General features: G+C 42.9%; 1 protein-coding gene across 1 annotated transcript in view; it reads right to left on the bottom strand.

Annotated features, from left to right (window-relative positions):
• Positions 1-2364: 2364 nt before the first annotated feature.
• Positions 2365-18748, bottom strand: part of LOC126564029 (uncharacterized) — a 72833-nt gene continuing 56449 nt past the window's right edge. The window contains exons 2-6 of the mRNA XM_050220932.1: positions 8808-9941; positions 3652-4247; positions 3250-3575; positions 2695-3170; positions 2365-2623 (exon numbers count right to left, since the gene is read on the bottom strand). Coding sequence (XP_050076889.1) covers positions 2471-2623; positions 2695-3170; positions 3250-3575; positions 3652-4247; positions 8808-9941 — 2685 coding nt within the window. The 3' untranslated portion in view covers positions 2365-2470. The remainder of the gene's footprint in view (positions 2624-2694; positions 3171-3249; positions 3576-3651; positions 4248-8807; positions 9942-18748) is intronic.

Raw genomic sequence — 18748 nt, 5'->3', positions numbered from 1 at the left:
AGAGTTTAGAAAAGATTTAAATTGGGCTTAAGAATGCAAGCTATTCGATATGCTACCATACTACCGAGAGAATTCGATTGATGGATTCCGTACTGTACAGTCCATCCGGTCTTAAGGTTGTCGCATGAAAAAAAAAAACAAAAAACAAGAAACGAAGCGGTACAACAGTAGCTTAGCTTTTACTTTACTGCAGGTAGTTGTTATACAATGCTGCTCCTAGGTTTTTGCAGTACACTGCTGACCGCTGAACACTTGGTTTGATTTTTGAAATCATTTTTATTGTCATGAAGTTTTACCGTACGCCTATTTGATTTTTTCCCGATCGATGTACGCTGTTAGGTATCCGTTTACTTGCTTACGTTGTTGATAAAATGTGTTGTGTTAATTGTTAGAAATGTAAATAAACGACGGGGAATACGAGTAGTAGTTAGAAGGGTAGAGATTGAGAGCGAGAGGGTAACGTTTCGAACAAGAAGCAGAACAGGCTATAGAAATTCGAATACGAAGAAGGTTCGTCCCATTTGTATGATATTGTGTTAGTTTTTTCGAGGAGATTATTCGTCAGTGTTTTTTTGGTCGATTTTTTTTTCATATATAATTCATTCGAACTATCTTTGCGTAATTGATGTTGGGTACATCTCAAAATCAAATCGTTTTTAAACTCTCGATCACCATTACTGATATAACAAGTTTGTACTAATTGAAAAATTGATATCATTCTCTTGTACTGGTCGCTTAAATAGACGCTCGAACTGATACGTAACGGTGTGTGTATGTGTGCATGTGTCAACATCAGGTAGATAGGGTAGATTCGAGAACTAGCAGGTTAGTTATGGTTTGTGAAAAAAAGTGTGACAGAGGTCACCAATTTGACGAGAAGGGATAACACAACTAAACAGATTTTTAGGATGTGCTTAACGCAACTGCCATCCCTGTACGTTTGCTCCACAGAAACACTCTTACAATCCTGCTGTAGATATTTTTAAATGGCAAACTTTGTCAAACTCGACAAACAATAAGTCTCTTTGAGCCTCAAAGAATACAATCTTGTCCAACAGATTGCATACATTTAGGCTGTTTGTCCCATTTTCATTTTTAGAACCTTTTCACCTGCCCCTTTGCTCTACTTACGGTTTGGAAGATATGTCGATTTAAAAAATCTTACCCGGCTTGGCCGATATTAAATGGCGTCTTAAGTACGCGCACCGTCTGTATGTACAACGCTGTGTAACGCTTTTTTGTAATAGGACAGAGAACCTCATGCTGAAGGATGACGTTCGTACAAGGAAGCGAAAAAGGGAAATAAACTCTCAAACATACCCAATTTCTTTGCTGTACTCTCTCTTCTGCCTTCCAGTATCCTCCTTCTCTAACTTTGATAACATCTTTACCGCCGTCTTCACCTAGGCATGGTCTAGTAATACACGCTGCAAATGGCAAAGCAATGTCAGTTATAAGTAAGCGCCTATATGCGTCCCTTCTGTATAATTTATTGTTTCTTGTTGCTTCTTCCTTTCTCTAGAGGTTTAAAAATACTTCTTACGATGGCGCGACTGGCCAGTTTCGTTTTTTGATTCTGTATGTATACTATATATAAGTATGTATAATAGATCTGTATATATATTTATAAGTTGTGGGGCCGCATACGTTCATTACAAACATTCTACGTTGGCCCTACGCTAACTTTAATCTATATTTATAATTGATTTCTGTGTTGCTGTTTTTGTTTTATTTTTGCTACGATATAAATTATTGTCTCTCTGTCTCGCTAAGGGCTCTAAGGGCCTCAGACGATTCTCTGGGACCGGGAACAACAGTGTTTTTTTGTTCAACCACGGTAGTCACTCCTAGTCACTGCTAGGACTAGGATACGCTTGTTTCTTATAACACTTTCGACTGGACGAGTTTCACTATTTTGATCGTTGATAGAATTTGTCTAGTTTCTAGTTTTCCTTTCTCAGCTACTGGAGCACTCGTCTAAGGTCCACCCACTGCTTCAAGTGTGGGCCAAGAGGGCAAAACGAAAGTCTATTAGGAACACTTGCTCGATTTTTATGTCTCTTTGTATTAAGCAGAATTCAAGTAGTTGAGTGACGTGTGTTGTTGGTCTTTGAGGAAAAGCTCAACAAAATACACGCTTTGAGGCAAAAACGGAACAGAAACACAATTTCTACGTTCGCTAGTAAATGCTCTACCCCTGTTCAACGATTGAGGGTTCACGTTTCCCCGGTACAGTGGCCTCATTGATTGGTGCTAATACTTGTTCTCGCGCTCGTTCAGTTCAAACTATACATTCAGCTATACAGCCGCGTTTGGCGCACATATAGAGGAACAGTCTACAGTCGGAATTGCTTTCGAGCACGAACTGCCAGCGCATGGTAGCCCTCTCGACCATCCAACATTGGCGCAGATGGGAAAGGAAGCGGTCCCTTAAATACTATACTAAATACTCTACGTGGGTACCCATGTCTCATCGATTGATCGTTAGTGTTCGCACGTAGCGCGGATCCATTTCTTCCAAGTCGCGTCCCTTCGTCTCCGGCACGACCATGATGACGAAGAACAGCCCGACGCAGGATATGCACGCGTACAGCCAGAACGTACCGTGAAGGCCCAGAAAGCTCTAAAATTAAATGAGAAGAAAGTGAATTGTAAGTCATGTAAAGTTCCCTCACATGGCATTGCATCACTTACCTGGAAATCGACGAAGGTTTTAACGCTGAGAAAGGCGCAGAAGTAGCTGAAGCTGGTGGCGATCGAGCTACCCACCGCGCGGTACTCCAACGGGAACAGTTCCCCCACCAGCAACCAGGAAATGGGCGATATGCCCAACGCGAAGGCCACAGTAAATACGAGCACACAGAGCAGCGGTATCCAGTCGTTCTGCCCTGTCGCCATACTGACGTCGGACAGGACGCCACCTTCGGCGATTAGCATTTTGCTCGTTTCGCCGTAGTACACACAGGATCCAAAGCCAGCCAGTGCTAGAGACATGAAGATACTGCTCACGATCAACAGTGGAATGCGGCCAACCGTGTCGATCAGCAATCCGGAAAGCATCGACGCTAGCAGCTGCACAAACCCAACCGCAATGGCCGCACCGTGAGGATTCATACCGGCGAACGTTTTGCGGAAGATGGTGACGGCGTAGAAATTAAATGAGCTAGCACCTGTTTTGTTGTGGGAAGGGCATCGTTTAATTAACAATCCAATAAGTTGAAAAAAAAAAATTGTGCCAAAATTACTCACCAGTAAAGCGTTGGAAGATCATCAACCCGCACGTGATGAGGATTGGTTTGACTAGACGAGCGTTCCGGAGCACTGACTTGACGTTCGAAACGATCGCCTCAAAGGAGATCATTTCGATGTAATAACGAAGCCCTCGGCGATGATTTCCGAGCGGTATCGATTGTCCAGTGGCACCATCTACCGTTACACCGGTTCCGACTGCACCGTTCGCTGCCGAGGTATTGATCCTGTTCAGCAGGTTCATGCGCGTCGTCCGCACATTCGAGCGGATCGTGTCCAGCTCGAGCTCTACATTTTTGTGCGGCCCGCGCAACCATTGCAGTGAGCTGAGAAAGAAAACCGCAATATTAATACCGCAAAAGGGCCTCAGCTATTGGGAGGTGAACGCGGTTCAGGACTTACCGGTGCGCTTCTTCGTCGCATCCTCTTAACACTAGGAAGCTCGGTGTTTCCGGTATGTAGATCACAGATATGAAGAGCATTATCGGTGCCATCGCGATCAGCATTGCTAGCTGCCGCCAGTCCAGGTACGCACCGAGCAGATACGATATCAGCATGCCGAAGTGGCCGGCTATTTTTTGGATGGCACTAAGGAACCCTCGGATGTCGGGCGACGCGATCTCACTGACGTATACCTGCGCCACCGTCGACACGATCGCACAGCAGAATCCACCAACGAACGCGGTAAAGAACATCGTTTCGACCGACTTGGCAAACATGGTCAGTATCCAGGAAATGGAGAACGGGAGTGACATTAGCGTGAGCACACGCTTGCGTCCGTACTGCATCGCCAGCCCACCGAACATGCCACCGAATAAGGCGCCGAGCAGGGACAGGCTAGCAATCCAGCTAACCTGCTGATCGTTGACGGAGAAGTGTGTGTAGTTGCCACGCTTCATGTTTTGTAGCTCCTGTAGATTGTCAATGGCGGGACTGGAGTAACCCTTCCCAAGTCCGGCCGCTAGTGGACCCAACGAAACGGCTAGTGCTGCAATTATCTGGAAATGCGTTGGGCGGAAAAAAAGGAGGATAAATTTTATACCAAAACTGCAGCTTCATGATGGCGCTTGGTGCATTATTATTGTGCTCCGTTTCCAAGAATGGCGCTTTCGCGGACGAGCAGCCTGTCATTATGGAAATGTCCGTGATCAATCAAAACGTAGCTGGTGGATGCGATGGAGAAATTTGTAATGCGCACACACGCAAAGTAGATGGCTGGAGAGGGATTTATGGGGACCAACAATTCTATTGTTGAAAGTGCAGTTTGTCGCTATTGAATGTCGGCTTTTAGTGAGATTGAGCAGTGTGAGGATGGTAAGTGACAGGCAGAATGCTGCAATTATGAGTGATTGCATGCCTTACTGCTCCACCGCGTAGGATGTCGCTAATGGGAACCTAGGGCGCTCATTATTGTACGCACCGTGTGGGCTATGGTGATGCGACAGAATCAATAGAAATATCCATTTGCTGGTATCGTTGCAGAAGAATGACAATCGCGTTGAGAAAGCATATTAATTTGAGGAATTTTTATAAGGTTCATGGAAGGAATATTATGAGCTACAATAGCATGTTGAATTATGTGTATGCCCTAGCATAATTGAGCATTCAAATTGGATCTCAGAATTGATTTGAAATAGAAGAACTTACTCCAGAATTCTTCTTTAATTTACATGATTTATCTGGTCGGTATTTTTTTTTTAATAAAGTTGTTGATTTTTCTGTTTGTTGTGTTTATTTTTTGCTTAATCAACATTACTATCTGTCCCTGAGTTTTAACAAAACTCAAACAAAGTTAAAGTCAAACATTTGATGATACTTATCGAACGAGGTGCACGCTACTAACCACTGATCATTCTGGTCAAAAGATCGAGCGAATCCCATAAAAGAGCCACAGAGCCTTTAGCCAGACAGAGGACCCTTTCTGGGACAGAACTCCCATAACGTGTTCGTCACGCGGAAGAGCAGTGATGAACTCGTCAGTAAATAAAATGAACAGAATAGGACTATGCGCTCTTCGCCGAAGAACACCAGATGACCCATGGATGATGAGGAGAGGCAGTTGTCTAATTTGACATACCTAATATGCCTGTTTGTTAGAAACAATCCTAAAGCTTGTCAGCAACGGCATACCGAACCCAAGATTCTAAAACGGAAGGATATACGATAGGACAAGGGATTCGAATACCTTGAACATAGCACCAAAGGATAGCAACACCACGGTAAATTGGGCTCGACTGAACTATTAACGTATTTGATTGATGCTTGAATGTGCATCTTGAGCCCGCCAATGTCCCTCCAAATCCATATTGTTCTTCTGTACACACGCTTAGTTGGTAATCCATGAATATTAAGAAAAAACTAAATTTTGAAATTGAAACGAGCTAATAACTAGGGCTGTCAAAGTATTTATTTGATAAGAAAGTCATAGCCTAATTGATAAGTTCAATCATTACTAATAAAAGAAGTAGAGACTCATACATGTGGAACAAAATATGTGGTGCGGTAAAGAATTAAATCCATATCAAAGAGAAACATGCATTACAAATTTTTGCTATCTTACGGATGCTAATCTGATCACTAACAATTCTCGGTAAATCTAAAAAGGGATTACTATTTATCAACACACAAAGCCATGCGATTTTATTATTTGGTGCAAAAATGTAAACAAATGTAGCGAATTAAAATAAACATCTAAACTCGTTAGGCCTGTTCGCTAACATTCCAACCGATTGCTGCTTACAGGATCGATCATCGATCACACTAAAGAGGTACGCGTGGGTACGCATAGCCAAGCATAGCCGGCAATGCAAAGCAATGCATGTAAATTACGGTCAATTATGAAAAGTACACAATTTACTTTTAATTGGAACCGCATATTTCCCCATGTATATATATATATATATGTGTGTGTGTGTGTGTGTGTGTGTGTGTGTGTGTGTGTGTGTGTGTGTGTGTGTGTGTGTGTGTGTGTGTTGGGTGTGAAACAACATGCACTTTTCAACACCCTCGAACCGGTCCGAAACGTACCGCACTTGATCGTAGCATTTTGATCAGCGAAGTTGTCGCCGATAAAGCAGGACGACATTGATCTATGCTACGCTGGAACGTTGTCGACGTGTTTTTGGGTTAATTTTATCGTGGAATAGATAAACACCCTGTGACATGGTGTGGACAGAGATAGGCATGGATAACTGGTTTCTGTTAAGCTGAAGAGGTTCGTAAGGTCGGAACACAATTGCACGAAGAAGAACAGAAACTATCTACAAGAGTTCGCTTCCTGACATTTTATTTGAATAGGATTGAGCGAAAATACTTCTGGAATCTGTCAGTTTATGGCACAACCGTGAGCAGTACGGGGCTTTATTGAGGCAATTCAGTGCAGCTTTAGTGTCAATTTGTAAGCGTCCGGTAGCTTCGAGCTCAGTGTTTATTTTTACGAAGGTGTCAGAGACTTGTTTTGGGGGTGAAGCTTAATCTTAGCAGTGACTAGTTTGCTGGCATTATAGCCGGTTTACCTTACGAAGGTATCAACTGCACGTCTGTCTGTCCAGTATCTTTAACATCTTAATAAAAAGCGTAATCTTTAAGGATTGCTAATAATAACTTCATCTATACTTTTATCTCATAAAACCTGGGGTGAATGAGAATATTTGCAATCGCCAAGGTTTTCTTCAAACGTCAGCAGCTTGCTTGAAGTTGCGCGAGATTCTTCGAATCATTCCATCGAAGGTCGGCCACCTGACCGGAACCTTCTACTCGGTGGAATACCTAACATTGCTTGGCCTTCTCCCGTACGGCTGGCGCACATTCCGCACCAATCATCAAAAGCCGACGATCTTCGTCCAGCTTGTCGGTGCAGAATTAGCAAGCAATGCACTTACTGTGGCAATTCTGCTCCCCTCTAGACGAGACGAGTGTGCACGTTCCACGCTGGTTCAGCATTCCTGTTAGTCTTGAGCCGGCTTCAAGCCGGTACGATATAACAGCGAGCTCTAGCTGTCAGCCGTCATAGATATCTCGTGACGGCATACTATACGGTGACAAAGTCGCGGAGGAAACACACAAACACACGTGAGACTCGCGATATTGGAACCTCCATTAAATATTAATTAGCTTTTCATAACCAGAGGTGCTTTGGGGGTGGTAAATTTTACTGCTCTCTAACTGGCGAGTGTCTGGGTAGCCGGGTTGAACATGTTCTGTCTGGGTACAGCACACGTCCTACACACCGGGCGAGCGTACATTGGCTTCTGCATTAATTAAGCTCCACATCTCAATCCGGTGCCGTAAACCGGTGCCCGGGGCGGCCACTGCTCGTAGATGGCGATGAAATTGAATTCTAGTATACGTGCTTAGACACCTGCAGATGTATGAAAAGGCGTTGAAACGGGCTACTGGGGCGCCAGGTAGCAAACACCTCCCTCCGTTGGCTGCCGCAGGTCAGGATGAGGTGAGATTGCATAAATTATATGTTTCGGAATTTTATGGATCAACGGTTAACACCATCGGTTCGCGTTCCCAAGAATCGCTTCTTGGGATGGTCATTGATATTTGGCAAACGTTTTTCGTTTTTACGATCCTACGAAGCTCTTACCGAGAAATTTGACTTTGGGGAGCTTTGGGTCATTCCATACATCGGCTAGAGACGACACCTTGCAACCTTTCCATCTTTCCATCAGCCACGGAGCATGGGTGTAATAAATTATCGATGGTCCATTACCGTTGCAGGAATCCGCTGCGACGGATTTCGGTAGTTAAGTTTATATAGCTACATATTCCAAGGCTCTCTGAGATATTATCGGCTACCGATCTGCTGAACATCGAATTCGATTTTATCACTGTTGATCCTCATCGTGAACATTCATATACTACTGCCAGATTACGAAGGTTTACCGGAAAACTTTATTCAGCTGTTTACTGGGCGCTTCAACTGTCTGCGGGTGGTAACACCATGGAATGTTTGCGTGCACGAAAGTTGAACAGGTTTTGTGTTTGCTAATCCAGCATTATCTAAGATTGTCCCCGTTTTTTGCCGATCACACCACTCCATAGGAAAGTAGCAGGCAGAAGGAAGAAAAAAAAAATCTCCGATCGATTTCAATTTCAGGTTCAATTTATGACCTATAGCGCAGCGAGCGCTTAAGTGAGCCTGATTTGTGAACTACCTATTTCGCTGCTGACCAGCACACGACGGTAGGTTAATGCACGGTTTGAATTCAATTACGCGGAACTCCACAGTGAGCCCATCTAGTGGGGACAAAAAAACAAAACGGTAAGCTTTTGCAGGGAAGTGACACCTTTATGATGATTGGCAATCTTGAAACAGCGAAAAACACGTTTCGCGCCATGTCGCCATTCGAGTCCTTCGAGTGGCTCTAGGTGGGTGTTGAAGTGAATTGATAGAGAATCTAAGATATCGCGACAGTTGCATTGGAAAACACTATCCCATTGCTTAACGGTTTGAGGTTTCCCCCCTCGTTATCTATGGAGCCTTAATTGGTCGTCCGTAATCATATCTCTGTCAATGGGTCACAAAGTAAAGCGCGAATTTCACCTACCTGCGTAAAGTGATGTCCCTGCGTGAGTACGCTGAACGCACCCAAACCCTTCGATCCGACACCGGAAGCACCGCCATCGCGGCGCTGATCGTACGGCAACTGACCACCACCAGGATGTATGATCGCACCCGGACCGGTTCCATCCCCACCCATCAGCTGGCTGTGCTCGATGATGATCTCTTCACGCTGCATCTTGCCGGCCAGTTCCTCCTGCTGGGCGAGTAACTGCTTTTCGGAAAGTATCACACCCGGTTGCTCGCTGGACTTGGGTTGCTTTTGCTGCTGCTGCTGCTGTTGTTGCCTCCCGGGCGGCTTAGTGCCGTTCTGTTTCGTCTGATTGGACGTCTTCGGGTACGGATGTTCCCGGTGGTTGTAGTACTTCGAGCGTGCAGTATCGGTACGGTTCGTTGATGCGGGTGGATGTTCCTCGTACGGTGGAACCGCAACTCTCGGCCCGAGGTCCGGATGGAGCGGTGGCGAGATGAGTATGTTGTACTGATTTTTCGTAAAGTTTAAGCTATAGTTCACGTTGTAGCCGTGGTCAACGGTGTTGTTGGTGTTTTTGACACCGTGGGAAGCGCGGTAAGGGTCGTGAGCGTTATTGCGCTGCTCATACTGGTGCTGCTGCTGCTCCTTCAGGTCATAGGCTAGTGGATGTGGTCTGTGGGACGCAGCTGGCAATGGCAGCTGGTGGTAGTTCCCGGTGGTGTTGATGTTATTCTTTAGAATACCACCAACGGGGCCACGCGCACGGTCCGATTCGCTCGTATACCCGTACAGGGCGACCCGGTTACGTTCGCTCGTCCGGTAGTCGTAGTTGTTGAGCCGCTCGCTTACAGACCGTGTCGTTGTGGTTGGGTCATGTAGCGATCGGGAGTGTTGCGCTCCGGGCACTCGGTATGGCCGTACGGGTAGCGGTTGATGGTAGGAGTGATAGTAGTCGGCGTAGTAACCAGTTTGCGAGGAAGGGTTCGAACCTGGATCGAAGCGTAAGAGATTGTGACCGTATCGGTTGGCGCTGGTTGTTGTGTAGAGAGGGTCGTTGATGTGAAGTCCGTGATGATGGTGCTGTGGATAGTGATCTACAGGCTTCGGTAGGTGCGGCAATTGATCGTGTGGCTGCAGGTGCGATATCTGTAAATTTATAGAGCAAGAAAGGGAAGGAAAGAAAGAAAAATACGAATTAGCAAACATCTCAAAGCACTTTGTGATACACTTTCTACATGCCGATAATTCAAATCATCAAAAGCGTCAGGTCCGGATATTTGCCACTAAACAATGAGCACTTTCCCAAGCTCGTCTTATGCATAGAGAAATAAATTTTGAAAATGCAAATGCTGTGAGTGATCCAATCCAACTGTCCAATCTGTCTTATCTGTCACCGTCTTTGCGAGGGATGGGTCTAAAACTCTTCCAGAGCAGAGCACAACGGTTCATGACCATTCATGACCTACGGAAAGACAAATTGCGTATTAACATATAACAAAAACTCGCCACTGTCTGATGGGGTTAAGCCATTGCTGAGAGGTTTCACTAGCATCATCCAAAAACCGCAGAATAATGGATTTAATGTTGAAGTGAGAGGCTTACGGGAGGGTGGTAATTGTTTAAAAAGTAGGTCACTCGTTTCCATTCTGAAATGGCCAGCCACAACACAACTTTGATGGATTAGGATCCTGGCAATCCTGAAGTGAAGTAGTCCTGCAAATTCTGTTCCGAAGGGTTATGACCTTTCCTAACCCAAACGTAACATGATACAAAGCGGTAGCACAATCCTGCGCAATAAAGTGGGTGTGTGATAAATTTCGATTGCAACTGAAACTGAAACACATCCTTCGGGCTTCATTTACAACATCGTCCCGGTACACGGTACTCTTGTGCACCCTTGCGCCCCTGACCCTGATGGTAACCTTTTACGACCGTTGGTCTGTGGCTGTGTTGTCTATTGTCCATCCTCTCGCTGTCCGGTTTTGTGATTGTTATGTACGGGGTAATGTGTAAAACACACCCCCTCAAGAGTAGGGGAGAAGGGTGTGCAAGCGGACGAGGAAAACGGAGTCGGACTGTCAAACTGCACCCGACACATGGAACATGTCTTTTCATGGTGTGATTTATGCTCGAATGGTTTTCTCCCAAGGCGTCAAGTGTTTTGACGTGCGACATGGATTCGCTCGGTGCTCGCTGGTAAAGATGCCGACACGGGGGAAGGGGGCCCCCAAGGGTAGGGGACGCTTCAGGGTTCAAGATCGGATCGCAAACAAATCGTCCTTTCCAGTGACAAGTGCGCTTTAATCAATTGCATAAACCGGGCGCTGCATCCATGCTCCAATGCAGCTGCTGGAGGGATGAAATTGGATACGAGCGAGCTGGGAGACGGTTTTATTGGACACTACCGGGAAAATATGGCTCACCCTTCGGGGGTTTTAGGGTGTATGAGCTGGCATTCGGAATTGCTTCATTTCGCAGGATTTTATGATGATGGTTGCGGTGATGATGATGAGAAGGATGATGGAAATAATCTTATTATCATCCTCTTGCGGTCTGTCATAATTTGGATAGAATATTACATTTGCCACATCGTTTTTGCTTTGCAAATTGTGTAACAAATGGAAATGTAATTGATGTGCATTGAGAAAGTGTTAATCTATTGGTTTGTGTTTCTTTTTATACTCAAGAAAATATTGGAGTTAGTTTGCTATTGCTTAAATTGAAAAGAAACATTGAGATAAATATTTTTTATTATATTTAAAAATTAAAAACATATATTTTTTATAATGTTTTTACAAAGCTTAATTTTTTGGCCGGCTAAGTAAACAAATGAATTGTTTTAATGTATCAAGCTTCTTTTCTACCACAAATTTAATGTTTTTTATTACTTCTGAATTCAATTTTCTTTTCACTTGACTTGACTTAATCATCTTTTTACTTGACTAATTTACACACTTTCTCATGATTTTGATTTATAGCTCGCGCTACTAATAAAGCTGAAAAGCAAATCACTAAAACTCTTCATCATGTAAGTGTGCATGGACGAGACGAGATTCGAACCCAGATACGCCTTTTGAGGTAGAATCGTGACCTTACCGACAGTACTATTACACCGGCCTTTCTCATGTGCGTTAGATGTTTATCAAAAGAGAAAATCCTCAACCGAGCACAACATTTAATAATTTAATTACCAGCGAAGACTTTTCTGGTCTGAAGTGACATTACATTTTTTTTCGATCCCTTTTTAATGAGACTGTAAATGTGTTCGCGAATAAAAGACCACAACAAAAAAAATCATACCCAACACACACCCTTAAAAATGGCAGTGAATAACTGTAGCCGAGCAGTCGAAGCAGTAAATCAATTGAGGCGAATTAATTCGTTTGCAGACACGAAGCCAACGAGGGACAGTGTATTGCACCATAACAAAGTTATTGTGATGTCTTCTTTGGGGCAGGAATTACGCTGGTTTAATGTGTCAGTTTGTGAGCTGAAAATTTCTGTATCAATTAGGTGACACGTACTGTGGAACGCTTTTTTGAATTCCCGCTAAGGGAATTATGAGAGAAAATTAATTTAATTTGATGTAGAACAAATTTAGTAGTTTATTATTTAATTAATGGCTGATATTTTTTCTTAATATCTTGCATAGCAAGATAAAGGTTCCTTCATTTACAGAAAAGGTCGTTGCCGTTGTTAAAGAATGCAAAAAATGCCCTGTGTGTCACATTTCACAACAGGTTCCATTTCGAGCTACAGCCGAGTCAATGTCTCACGATAGGAAAAATGCAATCACAGCGCATTCAATGCGGTCGCCAACGTTTGCACTGAATCATCGTGTTGTGTAAGGCACAAAGAAATTGTTTTAATTTTATTTACACACTGCACACCTTCACTCTGCTCGATAGGATTACAACGGCTGCTCAATGAACATGTTCCACATCGAATGAATCGACACAACTCCCAACATGCCGACCAAACTAAAAAGACAAGCACAAACCATTCCAACGTGATGACGATGCATCGGGAAGGAAATTAAAATGATATGCATAAAAAAAAAACAACCATGCACAACCCATCCCATCCGGGTCCGGGGATGTCTCGATTGTCGTTTCCCTCCTCGCGGGAGGAGGGCGTTTTATGGCGTTCACTTTGTTGTGTGCTCCGAAAACGGCACACCTTTTCCAGCATATCGAGGCGCATACGCGTGATTTCGGCGGTCTGTTTGCGTCTCTCGGATGGGGCTATAATTTTGACGGGTCCGTCCCGGCCTTCATTTTCGATTCGAGTGAAGTTGAGTTATTAATATTGTGTGCGTTGGGTTTTGAGGGTGACCAAAATTAGAATTGGGGATGCTAGGCTTTTTCCTTCACTCCAGGCCCTGGATTCTGTCCAGGAAACCTGAAAAGTGTTCTGTTACTGGAGTGTACAAGTTGCACCGACTTTGGAGCTAACCGCCAACGTTCCTAGACACTTTATCTTTATGTCCATCTAGGGAAGAATTCCCTAACTTTAATCAAAGTGACTTATTTATGGACGGCTATCGGTTGGCTAGCCACAACAAGCGACAACAACATGCTCACTTTGTGACCTTCGTTTTAATTTCGTTGTCCCTTTGGTTGACTCTCCGCTTTAAAAAAGGGCCGCCAGTAGGTGAAGGTGTGTAGGAAAATCTCTATTTACGGGAGCGTTTCGGAATTAGTAATTTATTTGTTCCGTCGAAATTGGGTGGTTTTGTGCATAGATTAAGTTCAAAACGAGCCAACCCCCAGTTTTGCGTGCAGGTGTGTTTTGATATAGGAAAAAAAGAGGGGGTTCCGATCCACACATGCGGATCGAAACGAAAACATAAATCGAACCTAGTGTTGATAGGTTGTTTCGATTGTGTCGAAGCATTCGACAACCCCAAGGCCCAAGACAGGCTTAGAGAAACCGTCGAGAACGTACGCAAATGTGCATGTTGGTTGGGCTTATATATGCTGCACCGTGAAAGGGCAATAATTTAGCCATTATGAAACATTTTGTGTTTGAAATAATGTCGCATTGCTGGTGAATTGTTCGATTTTCGGTTTATCGCTAATGTATGCACAAGCAAATGATGGTTTGAACGCCGTTGCGACACCAAAGGGCGAGATGCCGACCTGGTGCTGTCGTAATCGATGCGTTAATTTTGGAACGATTATTGTACGGAATAGAAATTGCCGGATTGGTTTCATTTCAATACAATTTAAGTTTCAATTTTTCAATTTGCCGTAATACAGCTTGAATGAATTGAATTCAAATTATTTTTTTTTTTCATTTGCCGAATGTTTCATTTTACTTTAGTAGGTTTTCTAATAAAATTGATTTATTGTATAACTAAAATTTTATGTTTACTGAATTGTATTTGAAAAATTAAAATAAGTCATTACACTTTTTACAATTTCGCCATAATTTGGCGAAAGGTACCATAAATCTACTTCAATAATTTCAATAAAGCAAGAAAAAATACCTCCTTAAAAAATAATTGAGAGCAGAATAAAAGATTTCTTAAGAAATTTAATGCTATTAAATAGAGCTGCCATACAAAAATTAAACATAAAAAATTAAAAAATAGATAATTGCTCCAATAATAACATTTTCATAACGTTTTGCTTTACAAAAATTGACAAAATTAATTGATATGTGGAATGAAAGTACTTATACATTTATTTGTAATATTATTTAGCTAGTTTCTGTTTATTAAAAGAAAAAAGAAGCATCCAAAAATTATATTAGCGAATATTTAATTGAATGTTGTATATTTTTGTAGGGTAGCCCGATGGTGTAGGCGACAGCGGCGTCAGTCTCCAAATGGCAGGACCGGGGTTTTAAACCCATCCGGAACGTCCCCCCGTAGTGAGGACTGACTAACCAACTAACCAACGATATTCAGACGTGAAGAAAGGAATCTGGAGCTAAAGAATGCCGATATATAAGACGCACCAAAGAAACATTTTTAGTATTTACCTTCCAAAAACGAAAAATCAAACTCGGAAAACGCCAACGGAAAGAAACTCAATTTAGCCTGGTGCCGGTGGGAACCAAAACATTGAAGAATTGAAGGGCAAAAATGCATTTTCAACTTTTGCTCCCTATTTTCGGTGACCCGAGGGCGCGATTAACCGTTCCCTTGCGTGGATGGAGCCGCAAAACAGCAGCTGGAAAAGTAACGATCCCGAATGGGCGTCACAGTGTGCAAGTGAAAACTAAACGACTTCTAAGCGTCATAAATCTCACCCTGATTTATGACCTTTCGGAAGCGTCGGTGCATTCGGTTGCGATGTTGCGAGATAAAATGGTTCACCCTCCTTCACACTGTTGCGGTACGTTCGCCGCGCGTATAGCTATGCAACGCCATGCACCAATGGGAAGAAGTCATAATCACAGGACATCAGGGTAGAGCTGCTAGCTGGATATGGAGCAAATGTACTGCCATCGTGGACACCATAAACGTCCAATGCAGCAACTGCAGCAGAAAACAGCCGAAACATAATCGCGTATCGGGAGGAACTGAACGTGTGCGTACGCTTATATGAAGGAAAGAGATCAAGTGAAGCTTCCCTTTGCGTTTGTGCAAAAGCCTTTATAATTTAAACACAGTTCGGTTGTCTTAACGTGGTGCCGAAAGGTACAGCTAGTCAGTTTTGTTTTTGGTAGTTGCATCTTTCCGAACTGGCCTCAAGCGTGTCTTGAGATGATGATAGTAAAGCAGAACGAAAAAGGAAGTCCAGTTACGCATATTTAATAATTTTTTTTTGTGGTTTGATTCCTTCATTTCCATCTCGTTTGATGTAATAAGCGATTAGCTTATGGCTATAAATCAATATCATCTACTTTGGAGTGTGTGTTTAATTTTTTATCGCATAACTTTCAGTGTTTTGAGGGCATTTTGGAAACAATGCGTGATTGATTTAAATAATGTAGAGCATATATTTTGTTCGGAAATTGTGTATAATCTTTTTTTTTCAATCGTCTCTGATGTTGTTTGATAGAATTGTTTTCCTGGTAGTGAAGAATGATTGGATATTCTTGAGGGCGAAGTTTTTGTTTAAGAGTTTAACAATAGTGTATTACGTCTTATCAAAATCAACAGCCCAGAGGGATAGATGTTGGAGAATTTTCATAAAAATGCTTTGAATTTCCAAATAATTACTAAAACCGTTTACAAAAACCGAAGAACTTTTAAGGCACATCCCACAACTGCACGCCGCTAATGAGTTAATCAATGAGTTTCCCACCGGAAGGCTTGGAGAAAGGGAGAAGCCAACATATACAATCATAAAACGATGATCCATAACTGTGTTTATGGGATGGAAAGCCTTCAATTCCCTTTGAGCCGCTAATTACAAACCACCAACCAGCAATTCTTGCAACGACCTCCACGGAATGAAGCCATTTTGGCGAATCTTCTAACTGTGCCGAATCGGGCGGCTAGACACAGGAATGGATGGACCTCCTACAATGCTGCTGCGCACCAGACGGCGTTTCGGTCATTATCTAAACGGAAAGGAAAATAATTATGGTCCTTTTTTGTTTGGTAATCTTGCGCCACTTTTGCTTTTATTACATTGTGTTTGTTTTTCTTGAGTGCAAGTGTGTGCGTGTGTGCACAAGCGGGCATGGTTGCAAGGAAATGACCGTTTTTAGGGTTATTTAATGGTGGGATCGATTTGTGCAATTTGAGTAGGATGAGCCGAAACTTCCTTTAAATTATTGCATTCGTTGAGGATTGTTTTTTATTATTTTTTATTCAAAGATCGAGATGGGATTTAAACCCTGATCCTCCCCTGTGAAGATCGTCCCCGCTATCACCCTTGCCATGTAGAAGCAGGGTTCTTCTTCTTATTTTTGACTTAAAATCCTCTAAGGTCACGCCGGCCATCGAATGGCTTACTAGACTCTCCGAAACCACGTAGTTGGATAATAGTCAGTCGTCACTACGGAGGGACGGTCCGGATAGGATTTGAACTCCGGTACTGCCGTGTGAAGACCGGTGCTGATGTCGCCTATACCACAGGGCCATCCCTAGAAGCAGGGTCTATCAGCTGAATTAACAATAATAAGAATTTAGTTCAGTCAGTTAGGTCTAAAGTAATATCACAATTGTGTCAGAGTATTTTACTCAGCCCTCATTGCTCTTTCAAAGAAGAAAGTGTTTTGAATTTTAATCTGTCATACTCTTACTTAGAGGCTTCTCCAGTGCTACCACCGGTTCACTGTGTTGGCTTGCATTAAAAGTCCTCGCAATTGCTCACGGGCGATCGCCGTTGTTTGCCAATTAGTGCTGTGCGTACTGAGTAAGAGTGAGTGATTTAAATCTTTCTAATGAACGAATCGAATAACCTCTTCACAAATAGTTTTTACGACACTTTTGTAATTTGAATCGCAAAGAGTTTGATGAGAGACAGTTTGTCTACGAATCAAATGAAACAGATTTTTAAAACCCTCCGCTATTCGAAGCACTCTGGCGGCTATCAACTCCTTCAGAGTGAGTTTAATTACAACGACTCCTAAAGTAGTTATTAACACAATTGAATCCCAATAAGGAAGGAGTGAGGGCGAATCAATTCCTTCAAAATAATAGTTATCTCTAAAATGAATAAACTATAAATGGATGTACAATAAATGAATAAAGCCTCATGAAGGATGCATCAACGCCATCGCTCCAGCTCCATTGCTCTGGCCAAAATCCTCGAAAAAGTGTTTACGTTCTAGGTCGTAACGATTTAAGACCACAACAATTGCGAAATCATCGTACAGCCGATAGAAGTCCTCATTATAGCAGCTCTTCCATCATCATTTCACGCATATGTGGTTCGAACAGCGCTAATAAGAAGAATTCGACCTCGTTAGGACAAAGTACACGTCTCAGAGGCTTCATCTTAGCTTAACGACCTACTAGTTCATGCTAGCCATCAAATGACTTACTACACTTGCCGATACCACGTTGTTGGATAGTCAGTCCTTACTACGGAGGGACGGTCCGGATGAGATTTGAACCCCGGACCTGCCGTTTGAAGACCGGCGCCGATATCGCCTACACCACCGGATCACATCACGCCGTCTCAGCGGTACATTGGATAGCTTTCAGAAATCAACAGCTGTTGTTCAATTATTCTGAAACATCCGTAAAAAGGAATTGAAACGTGCATCTATTCTGGAAGTTAATATTTCCCCAAATCAAACCTCAAAACAGGAAGCCACCAGCATCAATCCCACGGTCGGAAATGCATTTCCCAAAAACCTTTCCGGAAGACGTTCAAAAAGGTCCTGAAGGGTTCCACAAAAGCAAAACCAATAATTATTCCGTCCCGCTGCCATAAAATGGACGCACGTTTCGGATCATCTTTCGCTTCGGGCGCCAATGTTAACACGCTTCCTTTTTTTTCCCTCGTCAGCGAATCCACTCCTTCTTTTATCCATGTTATTATTTTTAATTTGTATTTGCATTAATGTTTATCTTTCCTTTTTGAAATATTTTTGCTTCCTTAGGGCTGTTTGAAACTTCAAATAATAAAACATGCTGTATTGGTTCTGCGATGATTCGATTGTTGTCTCCAACCGGTGACCCTTTGCCTGGTGCACCAAAGCGAAGACTACATTTCGTTTTGGTAATTTTTAGACTTTCGCTTGAGCGAATTTAATCACCTTCGGGGTAGTTTTGCAATGCACTACCACAACAGAACGACAGCCCATTTTCGTTCACTTTGATTGCTTATCGATCTTTCGGCGGGTAGGCCTGGCGTATGAAAAGGGATCTTCTGCTGGAACGTATAATTTACGAAATCGACAACAGTTTATTTGGCATAAAATATGCGCAAAATATGCATGTACATGATAGCATTTTCTGAGAACTTCTGAAAACGGGAAACCTTACAAGGTGTTGTTGGTGCAATGATTACATCTTATTTACTCATTTGTTGTCGTCCCAA

The sequence above is a fragment of the Anopheles maculipalpis genome, chromosome 3RL, assembly GCF_943734695.1.
Source record: "Anopheles maculipalpis chromosome 3RL, idAnoMacuDA_375_x, whole genome shotgun sequence".
Taxonomy (NCBI): Eukaryota; Metazoa; Arthropoda; class Insecta; order Diptera; family Culicidae; genus Anopheles; species Anopheles maculipalpis.
Note: the sequence above shows the minus strand (reverse complement) of the source record. Positions and strands in the feature narration are given on the sequence as shown.